This window comes from Phyllostomus hastatus, unplaced genomic scaffold (genome assembly GCF_019186645.2).
Source record: "Phyllostomus hastatus isolate PE091 unplaced genomic scaffold, TTU_PhHast_1.1 phas_scaffold_93, whole genome shotgun sequence".
NCBI classification, from domain to species: Eukaryota; Metazoa; Chordata; class Mammalia; order Chiroptera; family Phyllostomidae; genus Phyllostomus; species Phyllostomus hastatus.
Genome location: NW_025334042.1, coordinates 34,871,529 through 34,897,223, shown reverse-complemented (window position 1 = coordinate 34,897,223; position 25,695 = coordinate 34,871,529). Strand labels below are relative to the sequence as shown.

The 25,695-nt window shown below is 39.1% G+C and overlaps 1 protein-coding gene across 2 annotated transcripts in view; it reads left to right on the top strand.

Moving 5' to 3' along the window:
- ARNTL2 (aryl hydrocarbon receptor nuclear translocator like 2) overlaps positions 1-24,856 on the top strand; it is a 55,969-nt gene extending 31,113 nt beyond the window's left edge. The window contains exons 6-15 of one of the 2 annotated variants that reach the window (XM_045830010.1): positions 727-844; positions 1,675-1,818; positions 13,263-13,500; positions 13,953-14,059; positions 14,466-14,616; positions 16,089-16,150; positions 16,861-16,969; positions 21,655-21,709; positions 23,430-23,532; positions 24,624-24,856. In XM_045830010.1, the coding sequence (XP_045685966.1) occupies positions 727-844; positions 1,675-1,818; positions 13,263-13,500; positions 13,953-14,059; positions 14,466-14,616; positions 16,089-16,150; positions 16,861-16,969; positions 21,655-21,709; positions 23,430-23,532; positions 24,624-24,760 (1,224 nt within the window). In that variant the 3' untranslated portion in view covers positions 24,761-24,856. Of the gene's footprint in view, positions 1-726; positions 845-1,674; positions 1,819-13,262; positions 13,501-13,952; positions 14,060-14,465; positions 14,617-16,088; positions 16,151-16,860; positions 16,970-21,630; positions 21,710-23,429; positions 23,533-24,623 lie in introns of both variants that reach the window. The other variant, XM_045830009.1, reaches the window with a different exon arrangement.
- The last annotated feature ends 839 nt before the right edge of the window (positions 24,857-25,695 follow it).

Here is a 25,695-nt window from a genome sequence, read left to right as displayed (position 1 = left end):
GTAATAAAGGAGGTCAGGTGGAGGGCGGTCACTGTGGCTCAGGGAGGACCTCTCATGCAAAATAGAGTGTCTGCTAAGCATTAAGATGTGCAGAGAAGTGAGGAAGAGATTTTGGGTTGAGAGAGGGAATCTAGGGCATTTGGCTGGATTGGCCAGGGAGCTGAGTTTGGAGGGAAGGAATAATGAATTCCAGGTGATGAGACCACAGAGCATCCAAGGCACAGAACTCGGAAGGCTCTGCATGTTGGGAGAAGTAGAATGGGGAGTGGGAGGCGCCCCAGGTTGGATTCTGTTTTTCACTGGCATGGTGATGTTTTTACAGCAGTCTGATAAACCTCTGTTACAGCATATAATCACAGCTATTCTGTGATTTCCATATGATACTGTAATTGCTTTACTTTCACCAAAGATAAAGTTTAAAGTAAATTATAATGTGATTTAGAAGTAACGCATGTGAATTGGGGAGTGTTTCACAAGAGGAACAAGAGTAAATAGAATATGAGCGGTTAGGTGCTTCTGTGTGGTCCGTGTGTACCCAGTTATGGCTCCGTGTGTGTGCACTATTTCTCTATCTACAGGTATGACCCTGCTTTTAACACTGGGTTAATGTCACACAGTGTAGTGGATGTATTTCTGAGATTAACAAAAGAAAGTCCTCATCCTATGTCTGTATGAGGAAATGTAGAAAAAGTGCTGACTTTAAATGAACGTCTGCTTTATAAATAGGCTAATTTGACTGGACAAAGCTTATTTGACTTCTTACATCCAAAAGATGTTGCCAAAGTAAAGGAACAACTGTCTTCTTCTGCTATTTCACCACGAGAGAAGCTAATAGATGCCAAAAGTAAGTGTCCATGTCAGCATGCTTACCATTTAATGTAAATGTAATTTTCACTTAGAAGCCCAGCTAGACAGTGTTTCTGAAAAGTTAGCTAATTATGGTTTTATCAACAGGAGAATTATGTAGTAAACTTTACAATCACCAGCCTCAGAGTTTAAAAAAACAACACAACTATACAGAGAATTCCTGTATTCACACATGCATGTAAAATATATTTATGTGAAGCTGCTTTGAGGAAAATGCAATTGCTTCATATTTGCTATTTTTCATATGCTAACAAAATCTTCACAAGAAAGTCTCTTTTAGGATAAAAATTGCTGAAATTTTTATTATTCAGCTATATGCTGAGAGATAATTATTCTCTTATATGGGTGAAACATCTTTTATAATTTTGCCTGTGAGTTAAAAGTATTTGTTACTTTTTCTAAAAATATTTATCTTCTCTGAAAATGATTAGTAGCAAGTGATCATTTATAGTATAAAAAATAATGGTGCTTTATGCCATTGGTTACTACTACAATTGAGGGGTTTTCTTTTTATTTAATTTTTATTTAATTTCATTTGAATTACCTTTATGCTCCACCCATGGGGGAAAATAAAGGTAAGTTGCAAGTTTATAAGTTGTCAAAAATACAGTTGCTTGACAAACATACTTTTTGGTATGTTTCACTTCCTGGCTTGCTATACAATGGTACTGCTTTAAACAACCATTTCTCTTTTTTCACTTATAAAAAATGTAATAGATGATCAGAAAAAATGTTAGGAGACACATTTCAAAGGTATTTGAAAATACTCTTTTCTACCTACTCTCTTGCCTCCTCCCCCTGTGAAAGCTGGTGTGCAGGTCCCCAGCGCCTCCCTTGCGGGAAGGATGCGCGCATGCTCCGGCTCCAGGCGGTCCTTCTTCTGCCGGATGAGGAGCTGCAAGGTCTCCGTCCAGGGCGAGAGTGAGAGCCTGCCCGACGCAAGGAGGAAAGGTATCGTCATTCTGAAGGCGTGGGTGTGAAATTAATGTCCTGAGTATTTTATGGACAGAAAAAAAAAACAAGGTACATGGTTAAGACAAATAATTGAGATCAAAAGCACCTGAGGCGATCTCATTCAAATTTATCAGGTAATTACAGCTTTTCCGTATTGCTCAAGGTTTTAAGGGTGTTGTTGACATTACAGTTTTGGGGCTATCAAATGGGAAGGGATGGAAATAAAACTTTAGTTATGAAATTCCATTATTTCTTTTAAAATATAGAAGTTAGGTCTTTAAAAAAACACTGCAATACTACAAGACCCTGATTTGATTAATTTTGGTGACTAAGATGTTACAGGTATAGTTTTAATTTTTATGATGTGTGGTTCTTTGGTAAATATTTCTAGTTCTGCTTTCTTGTATTTTTTTTATAGATTTGTCTTACAGATATTTACATTTTGAGTGAACTGCAAAATGTCTCATGATTTTTTTACTCCTCACACAAGGATATGTTTATTGATTTATTTATTTTTTTAGAGAGATAGGGTGGAGAGAGAGGGAGAGAGACATCAATCGGTTGCCTCCCGTTCGAACCCTGAGAGGGGAAATCGACCCCACAACCTTCTGGTATATGGCCCAGTGCTCCAACCAGCTGAGCCATCCAGCCAGGGCTCATGATGTTTTTGCCTAAGGAGATATTAACCTATCAGAAATGAAATTCCCTATGCAAATTTTAACGTGAGATTTGCTTTGACATCTTGTAAAGGGATATTTATATAGAGATGCAAGATTAGTTTATTTGCAAGTGTTGGTCAGAGTCTTTTTTGGCAACTACCTAAGATGCTAATCTCTAAGATTCATTTAGTCATCCCTGACTCTGTGCCAGATTCTGTGTTAAGTGGTTCAGTCCCCATGAAAACACTATTCTTACCTCTGTTTTAGAATCAAGGAGAGACTTGAATAGGTTCAATAACTTACAGAAAGTGAAATTGGCAAATTCACAAACATATAGCCTGTACTCTGAGATGTTATACTATAAAGAAACAAAGGCAGAATGAATCAGCACTCCTCAGGGTGGGTCTGTTTGTGAACTATCAATGGCTTCCCTCTTGCCCCTGGCTCTGAGCTCGCTGCCTAACCTCTCCTGTGTGGTTGAACTCCCAGCTGGCTGGTGGCGAAGAGGTTGTGAAGTCAAGCTGATTGGGATCAAATGTTGACTCTGCCTCTTGCTAGCTGTGTTTCTTAAGGCATCCGAGCCTCAGTTTCCTCATCTGTAAAACAAGGATATTCGCAGGGTTGAATGGTTTTGTGGAGTGGCTAAATGCATAGATTCTGGAGCCAAACTGTTCAGATTTGAATCCTGACTTAGGATCAACCACGTAACTCAAAACGACTAAATCCCTCTGGGTCTCACTCTCCTCAACTGTAAAGTGGGGATAACGATAGAACGTCCCTCTCAGGGTTATTGTCGGGATTCAGTGAGGTGACACGTGATACGTGCTCAGCGCCCTTCCTAGTGCGGAGAGACTTGACACGTGCTGTGAGCCATCAGGAATGCTATGAGCAATAAAGCCCCTCAACTCAGGACAACGCAGAGTAGATGGTGCCGTGACTGATGTCACTTCAGCGTTCCTGCTCCGTCTTCCTCGGATGGATCTGATTTTGGGACGTGGCCATATAATAACGGAAATACTCTCCTGGGGCAGGGATATTCCTTCTGTGTGGATGGTGTAGGAGACCGTTCTGTGTGGCTTGAGCCTAGCTCCCACTTGGAGATGCACAGGACCCATGCCCATGGATAGGTTCTCCTGTGGGGGATCAGGCCTGCAATGTACTTAGGCCGCTATGAGCCTTGCTTTTTGCTAAAAAACTCCCTCACCCTGAACTGAGGACATTTACTGCAAAGCAACTTCCTAAAATCCACGCTAAACCTTCTAAGGATGAGTGTAACCCGATCAACCATTTTTGCCTTTTTATTTGCAAATATCCCTCTTCTGTGATTTGATTAGCAGCATTGGCTCCTTTGTTTTCCATAAAAGGTAACCACCTAAAGCGAACCTGTGCCTAGTAAATGAGGACTGTCTTGTAAGGTGCCCAGAGATAGAAATAAAGGCCTGTTATAGCAGAGGCCCCCTTGCTCCCCTTGAGAGAAAAGCCATGCTGTCCTTTTCCTCCACCGGACTCGGTAGTCCATGTGAATGTCTCATTTCATCCATAATGCATCAGATGGTCTAAGGAGTCATAGTCCAGGGAGATCCTGAGCCGTAGTACATTTATCCTTAGGATTCAACCAGAAGCAAACTGGTACTGTGCTGCGCAGACACAAGCACACTGGAGTCACCCCATCTCTACCGTGATCTGAACGCGAGATGAACACCACAGCCACCGTGAGGGGCCAGAGTCTCTGTGGTGTTTGATGCCAGGTGTGAAACTGAGTAGAGGCTAAAGGTATCAAGTTCTGTGAGTGTTTTAAAGATCACCAGATTAATTTGTCTTTCCTTTTGGAAGAGAAGCGTTTCCACATGGACCTACTTAGTATCAGCGCATATTTTAGTCATCTTTGTGTCGGTGCCTGGCTAATGCCCAGTGTAACCATTTTACTTTGTAAAACCTGATTTCACCATCCACCTCCTGCCCCACCATCTTCCTCCCTGCTGCCTAAGCCTCACAGCCTCACAGGTTTTATCTTAGCCTCTCTGTTCTTTTTGAGACCATCGTATATAGACTCTTCTCTCAAGTGTTGGAGTCTCTGAGAACACAAGAGAAGGCAGGAGCAGGAAGGAGCAGAGAGAGAAGGCGTGCCCTGGGTAGCAGTGCCCAGGGCTGTGGCCGAAGTTCTGTCAGTGGAGATTTCTTCCCCACTTGCACTTTCTCAGAGCTCCTGCCGCAGTCTTGTCTCCAGAAAAGATCCCCCCACATTGGCTATACCTGTAACCGGAAAAGACACCAGTGTTCAGGCTGCCTGTCACTACCAAATCCAATAAGCAATGACAGCGATTGAATCTTTTGTGGGCGCTTTATTCAGATGGCCGGCGATCTGAGAAAATGGTGGGTTCATACCCTAACAAAGCCATCTTCCCCTTTTTTTCCTGGCCAGATCTTTTTATAAGGGGGTGGGGAAGGACAAACAGTGTGCAGTGAGGGCTTTGAGATTTAGCAGCTGCAACATTCCTATCCTGGGCAGTTAGCTATCTCAAAGGGGGAGGGGTAGTCGCCTGCTTCTTCCTGGTACGGATGTTTCCAGGCAGTAATCTCTAGCCAGTGCCCCAGGAGGTCGGCTGCTTTTCCCAGATGCCAGGATGGGCCTTATCTGTAGTTTGTGAAACAAAAGCTTAACATACACATTACCTGCTAGATTTATGGCTATTTACCTTAAGCTAAAATTTTCCAAGTCTTGAGTCCCCTATCACACCGAAGGAACAGTGGTAGTGATAAGGCTGAGATCACTATCTGACATGGTAGTTTCTAATTAAATAGACTTTGGTCAGCCAGCAGTTGCTGAGTCCCTGCCATGGGCGGGGCACCAGACCGAAAGCAATGGGTGTGCTGGAAACAGGCGGACAGGTCACTGCTCTAGTGAACTTCCAGTTACAGGGACAGGATGCAGCCATTCAGCAAGTAAATTACTAAATATTTTAGGCAGTAGAAAGTACAATGAAGCCAATACAACAGGATAAGGAGAACAGGGACTGGGAAGAAGTAGTCACTGTAGAACACTTGGAGAACATTCTCTCACGGAACAGAAAGACAAGTGTTAAAGACCCGAGGCAGGAAGCTGGGCGTTCTGAGGGACTCAGCAAAGATCGATGTGACTAGCCCCTGGGTGCTGCAGACAGTGGTAGGAGGGGAGCCAGCTGGGACTGGATTAGCAGGCTCACGTGGGCTGGGGCGGCGGTGTGCTGGTCACTGTTCCATCACCGGCTCTCTCAGTCCTGGTAAGAACGTTGGCGGATGTTTTCCTTTACAGTAACAAGTAAGATGAAAATGAAACCATGAAGACATGTTGTTGGAACCTCACTCATTTTCCAGTGAGATGAGTGACTTTGCCGAATGTGGTAATCGTTTTTCTTAATACTGGAAGATTATTTATTCAATATTTTTGTGTTATTTGTTATATAACAATAACAGACACAACGTACTTTTAAGTTTAATCCAATATTAACATTTTGTCTATCACTGGCATAGTTCTAGAGAATAAGGAAAAAACCAAATAACAAATCAAGCCCTGATTTATAGCTTTGTCAATTCCTGTGGTGTGAAGAGTCACATGTTGGCTGATTTCAAGCTACCTATGTGAGGTAATTGAACATGGAGTAGGGGAGGGATGTGGAAGAACACACCATTATATGGTACCGTATTCAAAAATAATTAATTTTTAAAAATAAGTATTAAGTACACATTGTGGGCCAAACACTAGTCTATATACTGGGGCCGGCATAGTGAACAAAACAAAATCCTTGCTGATGGTGATAAGTGCTATGAAGAAAAAGAAGGTAGAATAAGAAGTAAGCTTAGAACCAGACCTCCAGATCACTGTTTCACAATATATTAACCATGGTTTTAAAAATAATAAAGCATACTATCAACAAAATGAAGGCAACCTAAATGGGAGAAAACTGATAGATGATATTTGCAATATATACCTGATAAGGAGTTAATATATAATATATAAGGGACTTTTACAAGTCAATAGCCAAAAACAAACAAAGACTCAATTAAGAAATGGGTAGAGGACCTGAACAGATATTTCTTCCAAGAGGACACACAGATGGCCAATAGGCGTGTGAAAAGGTGTTCACTATCACTAATCATCAGGGTAATGCAAATCAAAACCACAATGAGGTATCACCTCACACCTGTCAGAATGGCTGTCATCAATAAATCAACGAACAACATGTGTTGGTGAGGATGTGGAGCAAGGGGGACCCTCGTGAACTGTTGTAAATTGGTGCAGCCAGTAAGGAAAACAGTATGGCATTTCCTCCAAAAATTAAAAATAGAACTACTGTACAACCCAGCATTTCCACTTCTGGGTATTTATCTAAAGAAGATGATAATACTGATTCAAAAAGATATATGTACCCCTGTTTTGATTGCGGCACTATTGTAATAGCCAAGGTATGGAAGCAACCCAGGTGTCTGTCAGTGGGTGGGTGATTGGATGAAGATGATGGTACAATCAGCAGTAAAACAATGAAATCTTGCCATTTGTATCAACATGGGTGGGCCTAAAGGGTATTATGCCAAGTGAAGTAAGTCAGACAGAGAGAGACAGATACAGCATGATTTCCCTTACACGTGGAACATAAAAAAACAAACAAACCAGAAACAGACTCATAGACACAGAGAACAAACTGGTGGTTGTGAGATGGGAGGGGGTAGGTTTAAGAGGTAAGGGGAAGTAAGAGGCACACACTCCCCTTATACAGTAAGCCACAGAGGTGTGATGTACAGAATAGGGAACACTGATATTGTAGTGACTTTATACAGTGACAGTGACTGGACTTATTATGGGGATCACTGTTGTATGCCTGAAACTAATACAATATTGTATGGCAGCTATAATAAAAATTTTTAAAGCATAATTTTATTCTCTTATTAAATAATGTATATTATAATTTTAAAGTTTAAGTTTTTCAAATTTTAATAAAATTTGTTCTTAAAACATTTTTTATCCTTTCATAGTTTTAATTTTAGTTTTGTTTTAGCATAGACATATTAGTAGAAAAGTAGATGTGTGCAATTTATACATGTAAAGTCTTAAAATATTTTTATAGCATGCAAAATAAATAATATTGGAAGGCCATTGCTTGAGAAATGGAGAAATGAGAGATGGGGTCTTTGGAAGACAGGTTTAGGCAAAGCCATGGGAGTGGGGCCCCCCTGGCGAGATCAGTGCCCATGGAGGACAGGACATGGAGAGCTTGCTGCCTGGGAGCACAGAGCTGGATGGTAGCTGCCTCCAACCAGGACAAGAGCCGTCGCCAGAACTTGGCTACGCTACCTTCCTGATCCTAGAATGCCAGCCTCCACAACTGTGAAGAAATAAATACCTGTTGGTTAAGCCCCCCAGTCTGTGGTACTTTGTTACGGGACTCGTGGCTAAGGCAGCAAACAGCTGGGATCATTTTCTCTACCATAATTCTCAGAAGTAAATCTGGAGAGGCCCTGGAGAGGGACCCAAAGGCACCTGGGCCTTACTGAAATCAAATGTGCGTTTATTAAATGGGCACTTTACAGCTGGGCTTGAAATGTGGTGCTACAAGTCACAGACTGGTGGTGGGACCCTACCTTGTCTGGGCTCCTCTCTGTGATCAGGTTTTTCATTTCCATTTTTGTTAACTTCCAGGACAGCAAAGGACTGCATACATGCATCTTGGAGGATTTTTCTTAACAATGGGAGCCCCAGTCAGTCACCGAAGATAATCTTGGAAGTAGAATACTTTCTATGTGTGGTCTTCTAACCCTGTGCAAAGATACACAAAGAAAAGTGACATGTGCTTTAGGCAACTGCATGGCTCTGTTACAGTATTTGGAAGCGGTCTTGTAAATATTAAATCTTAAGCAGAAACACATGTATATAGTCATAGGTTAAAAAAATCTAAACATCATTCTTAAAGAATGTAATAATCAAGCTTTGGTTTGTCCATGTGGTTTCTAAAAGGATTTTTTTATTATTATTATAAGTTTCAGAGACTTATAGGAGAGGCAGGGAAAATTTCTTTCCTTTGAAATAAATATTGATCATCTCACTGGAAAAATGTAGATATTTTAAGACTATCTGGCAAATGGTCAATTAAGACTGACTTATAGTTGAATTTGGTGATGAACCAAAGGAACTGGCATTTTTAAGTGTTCCAGGTCCTCACCGAGCTCTGCCTCGGGACAGCCATGCGAGTGTCCCAGGCAGGTGCTGGGACAGTAGAAAGGGCCAGGGCTCCGACTTCATAGGGTTTTAACGGCAGGTCTCCTGCTTAACAACTGTGCAGCTTCAGGCAAGCTCCTTTCAACACATGGAAACTTGGGGTTCTGGACTCAGTTGTTGCCCCAAAATTCACACGTTGAGGCCCTTGTTCCCAATGTGACGGTACCTTGGGGGTGGGGCCTTTACAGAGATAATTAAGGTTGGATGAGGTCATAAGAGTGGGGCCCTAATCCAGTGTGGCTGGTGTCTCAGAAGAAGAGGGTGAGACCCCTGGGACGCACAGGCACAGAGAACAGGCACGTGAGGGCCCAGTGAGAAGTCTCCTGTGTACAAGTCAAAGAGAGAGGCTTCAGGAGGAACCCAACTGCGAACACCTTGAACTTGGACCTCTTGCCTCCAGAACTATAAGAAAATTAAATTCCTGTTGGTTTAAGTCACCCAACTTAACAGTCGGTGGTATGCTGTTATGGGCAGTCCCAGCAGAGTGATAAAGTGGGTATAATACGTGGGAGTACGGTTAGGGTTACATGTGGCCGATGCAGTGCATGGCCCCATGTAAGCACTCCACAAATGAAAGCCATTATTCGTGACTCAGAAAAAAAAAGGAAAATGAAAAAGCAAGAAGAAAATTAGTAATTATGTAAAATCCATATATCAAGCACTTTGCATCAGTCTTAATTTAATCTGCATAACAACACTATGCAAACCACCCCCATCTTGCAGATGAAGGAACTGAAGCCTAAAAAGATGGAATTTGTCTAAAGTCCCACAGAAAGTGGCAGAATCAGAACCTAGCATTAACATCTGTTCTTTCCACTATGCCACGCCACGTACTTAAGCAGCTCCCTAGATGCCAAAGGTTACTGATGAAAGAGATCCCCTGTGGGTGATTTCTGCAGTGGACACTCACTAGTGGGTTGGCTTCTCTTGGGGGACAGTATTCCTGCCCACACACAGAGGTTCGCTTCCACAGCTGTGCTACATACATGCCTGCACTGAGAGTCCAATGTCTTCTCAAAAAGGGACTTTTTAATCTACTCAAAGCACTTCACCCACGCATTCATGGGACACTCCAGAGCTGTGTGCCAAAGGCACGAGGCCTACTCAGCCTAAGGAATGGTGAGAGCGTGTGTTAACAATCAGTAAGGCCTTTCCGTGCAGAGCCTGGTTTTGAGAACTGCCCGCAGACAGTCACATAGACAGAGGCCGGGACCGGGATAAGGTTGCTGCAGAATGGAACACTGAGATGCCACATGGAGGACTGCCATGCACGAGATCATTTTGCATGGCACTTTAGCCAAGGGGGATGCCTGTCAGTGAGATCATTGTATTTTGCATTACATGTAGTTGCTATTAAGTTGTTCTTCCCAGTAGTTATAAGCCAATGCAACTGACTGTTTTAAGACCACTCTCTGTTAATGATGAAATGTAATAAAGGTGTTTTTCTTCCCTTTTAACCATGGCATGTTACATGAAAATTTTTGTTATTTTTAAGACTATTTTTTAGAGCAGTTTTGGGTTTACAACAAAATTGAGAGAGAGAGAGAGAGAGAGAGATTTCCATATATTCTTGACCCCCACACATGTATAGCCTCCCCACTGTCAACGTCTTCCGCCAGAATGGTATATTTTTTTTACCAAGGATGGAACGAACCTGCATTGACACCCAGAGTCCCTAGTGTGTTTACATTCGGGTTCACTCTTGGTGCTGTACATTTTGTGGGTTTGGGCAAATACCAATATATAATGACATAGCTCCATCATTGTGCAAATTATCTTCATTTATCTTCATAAAAATTCTATGCTTTGCTTATTCATCGCTCCCCACCACCACCCCTGCAAACACTAATCTTGTGTCTCCATAGTTTTGTTTTGCCTTATTTACATTGACATATAAAAGAAGAGTGTAGAAAGCAGTCCTTTCAACACCAATCGAAGCTGAATTTGAGATTTATGGAAAGGCTTTTTCCAAAATTAGCCATGAGTCACTCACAACAACATGGGTTTGAACTACATGGATGAGTGGATTTTTTTCCCAGTAAATACTGTAAATATATTTCCTCTTATCATTTTCTTAACATTTTTCTCTAGCTTTATTGCAAAAATGTGATACATAATACATATAATGTACAAAATATGTGTTAATTGACTTGTCATTGGTAAGGCTTCTGGTCAACAATAGCCTATTAGTAAAGTTTGGGGGCATCAGAAGTTACACACCGTTTTTTAAAATTTTAATTGTTTAAGTACAGTTTTCTGCCTTTTACTCCCATCCCAGCCTACCCCCCCCAGCCCTCACCACCTCCCTCCTGTTTCCATCCCCTCATTTTTGTCCATGTGTCCTTTATACTTGCTCCTGAAAACCCTTCCCCCCCTTTCCCCTGAAGTTCCCTCGCCTCTCACCACTGGTCACTGTCAGCCTACACACCAATTTTTGACTGCTGAGGGATTAGCGTCCCTAAATCCTGGCTTCTGGATTGTTCTAGGGTCAATTGTACTATTCTCTCTGATTTTGTGTGTGTTTGAGATTTTCCATAATAAGGTTTTTTTTTAAAAAATAGGCAAGATTGACATTAAAAACATTATTTCTACCCTGATTCTAACAGTAATGCCATAGATTCAGACTTTTAAAAAGCCTCTAAGATAGGGATAAAATTACTCCCGTATCTCAACTTGTGAAATCAAAGGCTGATGAAGGATGGATGGCTGCTTACAAACATCTCAGGTATTTCCTAAGTTTATCTTGGTAAGATAATCAGCAACTCAGTAATGCGTCCGGAATCCATCGGTTTCTGGTGCGAGTGTGGCAGATGCTGTAGTGCCACGTGACATAGCCTCTCAGCACCCACCACTTCAAGGGCATGCCTTCTGGTTTCCAAAGTCTGACATCGGTGACTCTCTGCCTGACCTCCTGTCTCTGGTCTCTGGAGACAGCTCTGCTTACCCACGTTGCTTATGGAGATATTAAACAGAATAGGGAATAAGTGGCACACACGGTTTGGGGTTGGAAGGATAATGACTTGTGATTTAAGGAATCTGTGGATCGTGGAGGGGGCACTGCGGGATAGATGTTGAATACAAAGCCCTGTGCATGGCTTATGGAGGTCAGATTCTGTTACCTCCTTTGTTCTCCATGTCCCCATTGTGGACTATGCTTCAGCCACATCCGACGGCTGTCTCTTGACTCTTGATTTGCAGTGGCTGTTCCCTGTAACTGGAATAGTTGTTTGTACCCTGTCCCCTCCATTATCCAGGCAATTCCTGTTTGAACACCTGTGACAGAGCACTCACTGTTATCAAATAGCAGGGCATTTGTGGCCCAGAAAGGGAGCCCTGGAGCCAGCCTGTCTGGAAGTGAACCTTGGCCCCCCCACCCCTCCCTGCCTTAACTGCAGCTTCCTACCCCAATGAGCATAATGTCAGAACACCCCACAGGACTATTAAGAAGATTAAGTGAATTATACAGTTAAGGCACTTAAAACACAGCATAGCACAGAATGTGTTCTATAAATCTTTGCTATTGCTATTAGTTGCTATTTTATAAAACTGTCCATATCATGTATTTACAAAATGTTTTTAAAAGAATTGTTGTACTAGCAGTATTACCAAATAGTGCCAATTTAAAACAGTGATTATTCTGGTCTTTTCTAAGTGTTTTCACAAACTGTTTAAGTATTTTTTACCAGCCCTTTTTTTTCTCCTATTTAACCTTTAAGTCCTTTTTGTTTTGGATCGTCATAATCTGTATACTGCCTATCTTTTATGCTTGTCTTGCATTTCACTGTTTTCTTAAGCATTTCCTGATATTTGAGCATATGGATTTTTTTCAACTTTTAATTTTACTGGTTGGACCTGTTCAACAATCTTTTTCCTATGAGTTAATGGCTTGGAATTTTTTTTCCAGAAAAGGAAATTTGAGTCAAATGTATTTTTATACCTTTTATTATAAATTTCTCCAAATGTTCTCTAAAATTGTTTTATAATCTATTTTAACCATTATAAGTACTAACATAAGAAATTTAAGGGTTGATGGTAATGAGAAAAAAGAAAAGGAATTTAAAAATGTATGAATAATTATCCTTTAAACTTTTGAATATAATGTATCAAAGTTTTAATAAGCTGAAAACAGTATCTGGGTCTAAGACCAAGAGAGCATGAAGTTTGACTTTTTCTAACATAGCAATTACTGTATTTTTAAAAATTGACTTAGTAATAGTTATAGACTTATTTAAAACTAAATTGAAACAATCTGCTTATTTTTTAATATAGTTTAGTTCCTGGAAAAAATAACACATTAAGAATAAAGTTGTTAAACACAATTGATGATTTTTTTCAATGGAATACTATTCCCCTTTCATATTTTTGCATACTGAGAGAATATTTCCTAGCACAGTTATTATATAACTATTATAAATGTCAATATAAGAAATTTAGGAATTTATTCATAATGATTTAAATGCTATTTTATCTCTATTTCTAGTTTTATGGAGATGACATTGACAAATGCTCTTTTAAAAAAATTTTTGAAATAGATCACAGAAAATTCTGTACTATCCACTGCACTGGTTACTTGAGAAGCTGGCCCCCGAGTATCGTTGGAATGGAAGAAGAAAGGGACAATAAGAAAGACAGTAATTTCACCTGCCTTGTTGCCATTGGGAGATTACATCCACATATCGTCCCACAGAGCCGTGGGGAGATTAAAGTGAAACCAACTGAATTTATAACGCGTTTTGCAGTGAACGGAAAATTTGTCTATGTGGACCAAAGGTAACAGTTATACTCCTTAATGGTCAGAACGCAATGGGATGCTTAAGGCTATTAAAATGTGGTTTAGCACTGCTGGACCTAGTCTTTTAAGGCTTTAGAACAGGAAATAAAATCTATGTGAAATAACGTTATGGATATATCAGCAAATTCATTCAAGCCAAAATGTCAACTTGGAATATTTCTTAGCCAGTGGTGCAGAAACTGGGCATGGTCTCTGGCCACAGTTTTATTGGCGGATGGTAGAACAGGCATGCTCTGGATTGGGTGGGTGTCCGTTCTGATCCGCAGATCCAGCCAGGTCTGGGGCAGCCAAAGGGAGCCCAGGGAGGCACCTGGGTTGCTCATCCCTTAGTCCACTTCCCTACAACCTGACCACGTATGGATGGATCTGAAGTATTCTCGAAGGGAGTTTGTTCGCCATTTCTGAAGTTTATTTTTAATTTTATAACCAGGGCAACAGCAATTTTAGGATATCTGCCTCAGGAACTTTTGGGAACTTCGTGTTATGAATATTTTCATCAAGATGACCATAGTAATTTGACTGACAAGCACAAAGCAGGTAAGCATTGAGTGGGGCAAGGTTTCAGTACTTTTGAACTACAGCTTCCACTCCAATTCTCATTTCTGTGAAGTCCAAAACTTGAATTAAACCTCATAAGTTTGCCCTGGCTGGCATAGCTCAGTGGATTGAGCGCAGACTGGGAACCAAAAGTGTCCCAGGTTCGATTCCCAGCCAGGGTACATTCCAGGGTTGCAGGCCATAACCCCCAGCAACCGCACACTGATGTTTCTCTCTCTCTCTCTCTCTCTCTCTCTCTCTCTCTCTCTCTCTCTCTCTCTCTCTCTCTCTCTCTCCCCCCTCCCTTCCCTCTCTAAAAGAAATAAATAAAATTAAAAAAAAAACCTCATAAGTTTGATTTATCTAGTGGTAGACCATTACACTGATTATTATTTTTTTTGTTAAGTTCTACAGAGTAAAGAGAAAATATTTACAGATTCATACAAATTCAGAGTGAAAGATGGCTCTTTTGTAACTTTAAAAAGCCAATGGTTTAGTTTCACAAATCCTTGGACCAAAGAACTGGAATACATTGTGTCTGTCAACACTTTAGTTTTGTAAGTAATTCCTTGTGTGGTAAGACCTTCTATCAATTTCAAATAAATATCTCTGCTTCCCTCTTCTCATCTTGTTAAACCATGATTACACTGTCTGGTCCTCTGTCTTTACATTGCAACTTGAGATATGTGTTGAGCAATTCATTCACTGTCTATTTGCATTAGTTCTCAGAATTAAGCTAAACATTTGCTCTTTTAAAATCTATTCCTTTTGCTTAGTATATAATGTGATAGTGAATGTTTTATTCAAGCATTTCCTTCCTAGGCTTTGTCTTGTCCCATCAGTGAGTGATGTGGATGTGGCTTTAAACTGTATATCTTTGCAAGACATTGTTTTGTCTTCCACATCAGTTTTGCATGCACATTTCCAAAGCCTTGGGTACCATGTGTGATATGCAGGAGAACTTGGCTGAGGGACGAGCAAGAGTCCAGCCCAAGCACTGCTTGCCAAGTCCTGGTCTGTGGCTGTCAGCCTGAAGGAAGAGCCAACTCTTCCTCGTTTGTTCAACATGCTAGCATAGCTCTGTTATAAATATTGGGTTGGTCAAAAGTCCGTTTAGTCTTTTCTGTAAAATAAAAGACATGTTTTTCATTTCTACCAATAACTTTATTGCTTTGGATATTTTGAGTATGTTGGCTATCTTCTGCTGATGGCGTCTAGTGGGTAGAGGCCGCGGGTGCTGCTAAACATCTTCCAATGCATATGACAGCCCCACAGCAAAGAGTTATTTGGCCAAAATGTCAACAGTACCAAGAAACTTGGCAAACCACTTTGGCACATTTAGTTAGTCACAGCACCTTCTCCACACACTGCACAAATCTGTTTTTGCACTTCAGTAGCATTTTTATCTTTCTTAAAATAATGAAGAATAATATGTTAAAAATACTGCTTATCTTCTTCCATCTTCAATATTAAAATGGCTACACAAAAATTCACCAGTTTTGAGAAGTTTTTTTAAATGCACACTGATATGACAGCTGTCACAATACAATCTAACAAAATTGTTTTGAATGAAGTTGAAGGACCAGTAAGTGCTACTAGAGCCATTATACGGAAAAGACTAAATGAACATTTTGGCCAACCCAATATTAGTCTTTTAAGTTTTTTGAAATTGCTACAATGTTACCTCAAACCTATTTCCTTATCTACAATATTTAGCTTTTTCAAAATGCCCCCAGACTTAGTACCTCCAGCAGTATCTGGTTACCCGTTCCAATAACCCTTGCCTTCTTATCATTAGTATATAAACTGAGAGTTTGTAACTATGACAATATATACTTTATAGGGTAATAGGGCATTTGGTACTTAGCTCTTTAATACCTTGGTCTCTCATGGTGACATTAATAATATATGTATATAAAACAAATGGGTCAAGAAATAACAAATGAAATATACAGAGCTTAATATAGTTACTTTAATAATTTCCTTCTTCTTTAAACAAGAAGTCACTCCTGGTGTTTCTAAATTCTAGGGGACACAGTGAGACTGGAGAAGCAGCCCCATCACTTCCTTGCAGTGCTCAGTCATTTGAAGGTAAGCTTAGTTTTAGATGATGGAAACTTATTACCAAGACTATTATTATTGCTACCATCTTTTTCTGTCTTGGAAAGGTAACATTTTCAAGGTGAAATTGAAAAGACTTGTGTGTGGGTTACCCACAGAACTGTGGTCACACTTCTGTTATAATCTGACATTGTGTTGCAATTAGTTGTGCACTCAGCTGGCTCACCGCAGACTAAGTTCCTTAAGAGCAGGAACGGTGTTTTCTCCATCCACTGTCCCCAGCGGCTAGCATAGTTTTGTACTTTGTGGTACTCAATAAAGTGTCTGTCGGACACATTAATGAAAGGTGCCAAGGGGGAGTTTTTGCTTGTCTGTGTCAGTTTTTCACCAGAGGACTTACCTGATGTATCACTTGCATAAATAAAAATATTAGGAAATATGTAAAATAAAGTAGTATTGCTCTGGCTTTAGTGTTGATATTTAAATCAACACTATATTCAAGGATTACGGGTCATGGTTGTACCCTCAGTAACTTTCTACTCATTTGATTCATATACACTCTGGAATAAACATCTTAAACCATCATGAATTATGTTTGTAAAAAAAGCATTAGTGTTTCTAACATTTTCAGATATAGCTAGCCTATTTCTTTTAAAGATAGAAATATTTGAAAGAAATATATCAACCACAGTTACATACTTTTTAAAGTCCTCAATTGACTTTTTCCTTTTGTTGTTTAGAATCCTCCAGAAGGTCCTGTATCAGTGTGCCTGGAATGTGTACTGGAACAGTGCTTGGTGCTGGCAGTATTGGAACAGATATTGCAAATGAAGTTCTGGACTTACAAAGGTAGTGTTTTATTTTTGCAAATATTACAAGTAAAATTATTATACTTTAAAAACCAGTATTCAAAAATCAGTAAGTTTCCTATATGCAAACAGTAACCACTTCAACAATATGATGGAAGAGAAGATCCCCTTTATGGTAGAAACAAAACAGACAAAAAGGTATTTAAATATAGATTTTACAAGGAGTATCTAGAACTGTATGAAAAAAACTTTAAAATGCTACAAAGGTGGTCAAAGATGACTTGAATAACTTGCCAGATAGAAGTTGTTTTTTAATGGGAAGTCTCAGTATTATGAGGATGTCAGTGTTCCTTGAAGTAACCTATGAATTCAGTGTGAATCCAGTCAAAATACCATCATGCATTTGTGTTTTAGAATCCAACAAATGATCGTAACCATTAAAAGATATTCAGGAAAATTCTAAAACACAAAATTAGATTGAGAATAAAACTCAGATATTATATTATAAAGCTACAGTCACTAAAATATTTTGGTACAATGAACAAATAGATTAATGAAAAAGAATAGATTTCAGAAAAAGACTCAAACATATGTGGAAATTTATTATGTGGTAAAAGTGGCATTTTAAGTCAGTAAGGGTAAAATGGATTAATTTTGTTAAGAGCATTCTAGTATTTCTAAAACCATTTGAAAAAAAATAAATTGAGACCCCATTTTTATTCTTTATACTAAAATAAATTCCAAATAAATGAAAGAATTCAAAATAAACCTATAAAACTACTTCAAGAACACAGGTACAGATTTTTATAATCTTAGTTTGGAAAGTCACACACGAATCACCACATGGCCTGGCTGGTTAGCTCAGCGGGTTAGAGCAGGGTCCCCACCTTCTGGGCTTCTGTCCAAGGCCTGTTAGGGAGGGGCCGCACAGCAGGAGGTGAACTTGAATGTAACGTGCTTGTATCATCCCGAACCCATCCCTGCCCGGTCAATGGGAAGATTGTCTTCCACAAAACCAGTCCCTGGCACTAAAAAGACTGGGGACTGCTAGGTTAGAGTGTTGTCCCAATACACCAAGGTTGTGGGTTCGATCTCCAGTCAGGGCACATGCAAGAAGAAGCAACCAATGAATGTATCAGTCAATGGAACAACAAATGGATGTGTCTGCCTCTCTGTCTCTCTCTCCCTTCCTCTCTCTAAAAATCAGTAAAAAATTAAAAATGTATATATTAAAAAAGAGTCATCATGTAACATCCAGAATTCATTAAGGAAAAAATTGATAAATTATATGAAAGCTCAAAATTTAAGCACAACTATAACTATTATAACAAAGTTGAAAGATAAATTATAAACTTCAGAAAAATGTATGTATTTCATGTGATAAAATGGACTAATTATCTTAATATGTGAAGTTTTATAGTATAAGGAATAAAGTTATTAAACTATATAATAAACTTTATAAAACTGTATAATCTTAATCTGTATTAAGCTGTATGTAGTATAAACAATAAAGTTGTTAGCAAATTTTAAAAAATATTTTAATAATAAAGCTGGACCATGGACAAGAACAGAAAAAAATATGAATGGCCAAGAAACTAAGAATTTTGCAATGCCACTCACAGTTAAAAACATGTGCAAACTAAATGAGACACCTATTTTCATTTAGAGGTTGTCAGAGATTTGAAAGATTGATAATCAATATTGGTGAGAATGTGAGAAAACAGTCACTCTTAAATTGTTTGCTGGAATATAAATTAGTCCAGCTGCTATAGAAACAGTTTGACTATATCTATCAAAAATGTTAAGTTTATGTAACCCCATACTCCCCAGTTCTACCCCAGGAGCAGAGTCTTATTCAGATGTGTGAAGATCTGTGAATGAGACTATTCACTGATGTATTTTTTTACAGTAGTGCTTTTAATATTTAAATATTTATCACAGCCATAACTCGTTATGGCATATTCATACAATGGAGTACTCTGCCACTGTTAAAAATTAGGTAGCTCTATTTATGTTAATATGGAAAGATGTTTAAAGTTAATAGAACAGAAACAGAACAAAAGAATAGTGTGTATATAAACCACTTGTGTAAGAAACAAAGGTGTGTGGGGAGGTGAGTGTGTGTGTGTGTGTGTGTGTGTGTGTATGCAGGCCCATAATTGCCCATGTGAAACTCTTGAAATGAAGTAGGTTTTGAACTCAGAATTTCTCTAGATTTTAGAAAGAGTATTTTGGAATTCAGTTTTTTAGAGAGTTATGTGTAATACCCCCAGAGAGCACCAGGGGCAGGACTCTACAAGCAATTAAATCATTTCCCTGATGAAGCATTCACAGACGAAATGGTAAAATGTCTAGTTGAGGGGAGGTGAGAGTTTGGGGTATGTGCCTTAAATAAGATTGGGAAAGAATAACTATTGAAGCTGTTTGGTGGGTGTTATGAGGTTTCACTATATTATCTACTTTTATGTCTGTTTGAAGGACACTTTCCATAATAAAGCTGAAAAATATATTTTTGGAGTGAGGTTTTGTAAATACTTATAGTGAGTAGGACAGAGTGGGATAAAAAAAATAAGTAAGCCTCATACTAGTTAGGTTTTACTGAGTTCAGATCAATTCAGATTTTGCTGTTAAATGAAATATGGAGAATCTTTCAGTTTTCAAGGTGTTTAGGATTTTGGAATTGCAGAGAAGGAACTTATACAAATACCTGCATGATATAATATATAACAATGCAGGTATTTTGTTCAGACTTTTCAGTATTTGTTACCTCCTATGTTTGGGGCTAGGGATTGAGGGATTGGAGATGTAGAAAAGAAGAAATTTTTGCCTTTATTTTCTTTTTGTACAGTTTGAATTTTTAAGTTTTTAAATTAAAAAGTTTAATGTGAAAAAATCACTATAAGACATTTGTGATGTCTCGATGGATACCTGGGTTGCTTCCACCTTGAGGCTGTTGTGAATAATGAAGCTGTGATTGTAGGTATACGAATGTACGTTCTGGTCCCTGCTTTAAGTTCTTTGGGGTATATATCCAGAAGCGGAATTGCTAGATTATATGGTAATTCTATGTAACTTTTTTTAGGGCCTGCTACTATGTTTCCCATATCACCATTTCGCACAAGGGTTGCAGTTTCTCACCATTGATTGTTATTTTCTGTGTTTTTTCTTTTTTTATAACAATCATCCAAATGGGTTTGAAGTGGCATCTCATTGTGATTTTGGTTTGATTGCCATAATGATTAGTGATGTTGTGAATCTTTTCATGTACTTATTGGCCATTTGTATATCTTTTTTGGAGAAATGTCTACTTAGGTCCTTTGCCCATTTTTCATTGGGTTTTTTCTTGTTATTGCTGAGTTGTAGAGTTCTTTATTCTAGAAATTAACCCCTTATCTATACAATTTGGTGATAGTGCCCTTTGACGCACAGAAGGTTTCAATTTCAGTAAATTTGACTATCTCTCTTCTTTTGTTACATGCACTTTTGGTATCATACCCATGAAATCTTTGCCAAATACAATGTCATGAAGCCTTTTCTTCATGTTTTCTGCTGAGAGTTTTATAGTTTTGAGTCTTATATTTAGCTCTTTGATCCATTTTGAGTTAATTTTTATATACGGTATAAGGTAATAGCCAAATTTCCCTCTTCTGCAAGTGAATATCCAGTTTTCCCAGCACCGTTTGTTGAAAAAACTGCCTTTTCTTGGTACCTTGCTGAAAACCATTTGAACATATATGCTGGAAGAGCATTTTAAGAGGAGTGGAAAGTGAGCCAAACATTGACAGCTAGGTACCGTCAAACGGCCAGGGTGCAGTGGGAAAGGCATGTGTATGTGGAGGCACTTCCGCCAGTGTATGGAGGTGGACGGGAGAAAGCGGAGAACACTCGGGAGACTGGACTGAGAGAGGAGTCAGGTTGCTGAGAGCAGTGGGGAGTTTAAGGTGAAGTCGAGTGGTGGAGAGCTTAAATAGCTGATTTCACATTTATATTTACATTGACTTTCCGGTGAAAAATCCCCCAGGCAGGCTGCTGATCTGTCCTTCTGTTTTCTGACCTAATTCATTCCATTTCTGTATTAATTTCTCCCTCTGTTGCCAACTGTCATCTCGAGAATACATGAAGACAAGGTTATGTTTATGCCATTATGCGTTTCACATAATTGAGCATTTAATAATATATTATGTGATACTGTCAGTTTTACATGTTTAAGTCTTATGAAGCAATTAGTGATTGAAGGGTATGTTTGTCATTATGTGTCTCATTGATTTTTGTCCCTGAGGATGACCTGTCACAGTTAAAATATGACATTTTCTACTTAAAGTTTGCAGAATGTTAGGAAATCTTTACCTTCAGTTCTGCTATTTGTTATCTTGATAAGGAACCAATTCTTGATGTGAATGCTTGTTTTAAACTAAGTGTGTTATATGTTATTGTAATACATCACCAGGTGCTATATGAAGATAAGTAACACGGTTTACATACTCCTCAGAGTTTCACGTTTCTGTGTCCTCCCGAGTGCTTTTCAGCTCTCTGTAGTCAGAGTGAGTCTGCACCTAATGAGCTGACCTATTGTGAAAACTGCCCTGGTACTCAGTCTCCTGTTATACTCCACTGCATTTTTACTGGATCAGGATGTATTCAGAGAATGTTTCTTTCTAACAATATAAGTAGAGAAACTGTCTTATGTGTCACTGTTTAAAGGTTACAGTCTTCTTCATCCCGCAGTGGTTCCAGCCCAACAGATTTAATGAACGACATTCACACTGTCAACTGCAGGAATGTAAGTACGATCATAAGTGATAATATTCATGAAGTAAGTGAACAAAAAAATTTGCTCCTTGTTGATCATTTCCCCTGAGAAAAGAAGCCATCCTATAAGCAAACAAATGAACTGTTTTTTAGCTGTCTGTGGTCTTTAACAGGCCGTGGAGAATGGTGGTTAAGAGTGAAGGTGCTGGAACCACCCTACCCGGGTCCAAGATGAGGCTCAGACACTTACTAGTGCTTAACCCGGCCTTGCTATTTTAACTCTTGGTGCCTTGGTTTCCTCATCTGTAAAGCAGGAATAATTAATCATAGAGGCATAAACACCAGTCTCTTGGAATGGTGTATGAATGTAGCGACTCGCTGTGAAAACAAACAAAAGCTTAACAGTGCCTGATGCACAGCATGTGCTCCCTGAAGGGGAGCAGTTATTACTGTTGTTATTCCAGGTTAGTGGGTTGAATGTGCACTGCATTGATGGCCAGTAAAAAAGTTGAATGTAAGCTACAAGACAAGTATCACACACTATTCAATTCAAGTGGACAACTATTGGTTATTTGAACTGCATTGGTACCTATACAACAGTGACTAAATGTAGTGATATCTGGAAGACTCACATACAATATAATTCTAATGTAGCCCAGACAGCACAAAGCTCTAAAACAGGTCTATAAACAAAGTGGTATAAGAATATAATAGAAAAGAGAAATTAAATATGGCCAGGCACAAAAGGGAACTTGCAAATGTATCTTGACATAAAATATTTTGTCTTTTGGGTTAGTATATTTAAATTTTACTTACACATTTAGCAAATGTTTGTTGGATACTCATTTGTGCCGGGCTTTATGTTAGAAAAAGCGGTTAAGTTATTGTAACAAAAATTTCCAAGTAGTGTTTGTTATATAGACATTCTATACATAAAGCACTTCAACTTAGGATAAACAACTTCCTATTTGGATGCACTACATTGAATGTTAGATTGTTTGGCTTGTAACTGTGTAACAATATGATAACTTTTGGGGAAAAGCCTTTGGTTTAATCCATTTTCCACTCCAAAGCCGTATTTTCCACTGTAGTTGCATATGGAATATAGTTTTGCCATCTTTTTTAAAAACTGAAGTAACTGACTCAGAGCATTATGGTCAGGAACTTTCCCTTCATCACCTAAAACTTTTCCTCATAGTATGCACAGTCAACCATGGTTATGAAGAGTGTGGGCTTGGAGTCAGGACGATGGGTTAAAATTACAGCTCTAACACTTTGGGCAAGATATTAGCCTCTTGAGACCTTAGGCTCCTGACCTGTAATACAGCTAGCTCACAGCTTTTTTTTTTTTTTAAGATTTTATTTATTTTTAGATAGAGAGGAAGGGAATGAGAAAGAGAGGGAGAGAACCATCAATGTGTGGTTGCCTCTTGAGCTCCCTCAGCTGGGGACCTGGCCTGCAACCCAAGCATGTGCCCTGACTGGGAATTGAACCAGCGACTCTTTGGTTCACAGGCCTGTGCTCAATCCACTGAGCTACACCAGCCAGGGCCTCAAAACAATGTTAAGACAAAATGAGATAACACATGTGGAGTGCTCAAGCAGAGCACGCAGTACATGCGAGCTGGCCATGTTGGTGCTGGGAGGGGCAGCGCTGCCAGCAGGCCTGGGTCTGGTGACTGCTAAGAAGCATTTCATTCACGTAGGAGACTTACTTCTTATTGACTTACTACTTATTGTTGTCCTTTCAGGTGTCAAGTAAGGAGTTGATTCCACTAAGTCCTCCTGAAATAGGGAAGCTGGAAGCTACAAGGCAAAACCACAGCGTTGTTGCTCCCCAGGAACCCCTCCTAGGTAAGTTTTTGTTGGCTACTGCCCACCACATCGTTTTTCCAAAAACTCCTTCTTAATCCCCCTGTGTTTTCAGGCATAGGAGATTTCTAGAGAAGCAAACAAGTTTAAAACTAAGACTTTCCCATTCAAAATCCTAAACACAATAATCATACACTTGCGTTACTTAATGGGCCTGTCACTGAAAGTTCAGTTATCAGCTGAATCAGTTATGAGTATTGCTCGTTAGTACAATTTAAATCGAACTAAGGTATTTCTGTCTAGGAAACAGTGTCCATTCTCAGGAATCCAAGAATTTTTAAAGGGTACCAATGATAAAAAGTTTAAGATGTAATCATTCATTTTAACTATGTTTATACAAAGTTCACATCAAGTAAATTGAAATGACAGTTTTATACCCCCTGTAACTAACATTTATTTACTGAAATTTATGTAAAAAAGAATCAAAGAACTTGAAGGAATCTGGGTATTAGCTGTACACAAAACCACTTATTAATCACTTCAAGTTCTATTGTGCTTTGAAAGATATCTAGAAAACTTGGGTTCATCTGTAGCTATATTTTTAACCCTTAATTTCTAGAACTTCTTTATCTCTAACTAAAATCTCATTTCCATAGTCCCACCTTAGATCCCTTTTTTCAGTAAAAATCTGGTTACTTCCCTTTGATAAGAATACTAAGGTTTTAGAAACCTTTGTCACAGCCTTCTCATTTTTGAGTTAAACAAATAGTTTGTTTGTATACAAAACAGATTGTAGTTAAATTTCTCCCTCCGGGCTCTACACACACACACCCACGCACCCACGCACACCAAACCCCAGCCTCTGTTTTCCAACTGTCTGGGAGTCTGTACCTTCTCAGGCTGTTCTTTGCTATTAGAAAACTCAGACTAGCTCATTTATGTATATGAAGTGAGTTAAGTGCAATTTATCTGACAGCAGACTGTTACAAATTTATCCAGTGTTTGCATTTTAAGATACATAGTTTGCCCTCAAAAATGCATTGTATGGTATTCTAGCCGTGCTTTGCCTTTCTGAGGATCATCATTTTGAACCTTCAAATGTACTTATATGGGCCTGTATTCTAATTCTGTAGGTGATGGTGCCCAGCTGGATTTTGATGCCTTCTGTGACAACGATGACACAGCCATAGCTGCCTTCATGAATTACTTAGAAGCAGAGGGGGGTCTGGGGGACCCCGAGGACTTCAGTGACATCCGCTGGACAATTTAGCATTTGATTTTTAACTCCAAAAATGAGAACAGTTTTGCAGCATTTCTTTTACAAAACAAAAAACAAAAACAAAACCCTGTATATTCTTCTGTACTATATTGATACTGTTTTTATCCTTTATTATTAAGGGTCCACCAATTTTTATAGACTTGTACCTACTCTCACAGGAGCCTGTGGAAATGTGACATTTTCCTTCAAACAGAACTGCCCAGAGTTGCTGACAGACCCCTTTATTCAGTGGACTGGCTTTAAACCTGCTAGTTGCTATTTTTGCTAAAGTCTTTCTAACCAACAGCATTCCGTGTATCTTGTTTTATTTTTTGATGCAGTTTTTTTGAGTTTGGGGAATTTAATATGTTGGCATTTTCCTTGTGCCTAAGATACATTTAGAATTGACTCACAATAGATTTGTGTAATTTGAAACATTTCCACTTCTTGTGTGTTTCCTTAAAGTGACAGTGACATTTATAGTCGTGGTCACAGGGAATACTGTGTTCGGTCTTTGCAGACTTGGGCAAGCACAGAGCCAGGATGCTTCTGTCCAGCTGAGCACTCGGAGATGGATTTTAAATGAGATGATTTCTGTTTAAAACTCAGAAAAGTTGAGAGGCTTTCAACTTTGCTTACGGAAAAGGAAAGATTTGGGGCCCTGGATGTCAGTGATTAACTGTTGCATATGTAAGATTTACTCTTAATATAACCACCCAAGACTCCTTACAGATAGAATAGGCTATGTTGAAATGGTACAGAGTAACCAATTATCTTAGAGGAAGAAACAGGCCCAGGCAGATTAAATGTTTTGTGTAAAGACACAATTAAATTCATATTTTTTAGTGTTCAACGAACGTGTCTAAACCAGTTTCTCTTTACACATTTGGGAAAGCAGTGGTCTCACTGGTTAAATAATTAACTAACTGGCTCAAGAACTAGTCATG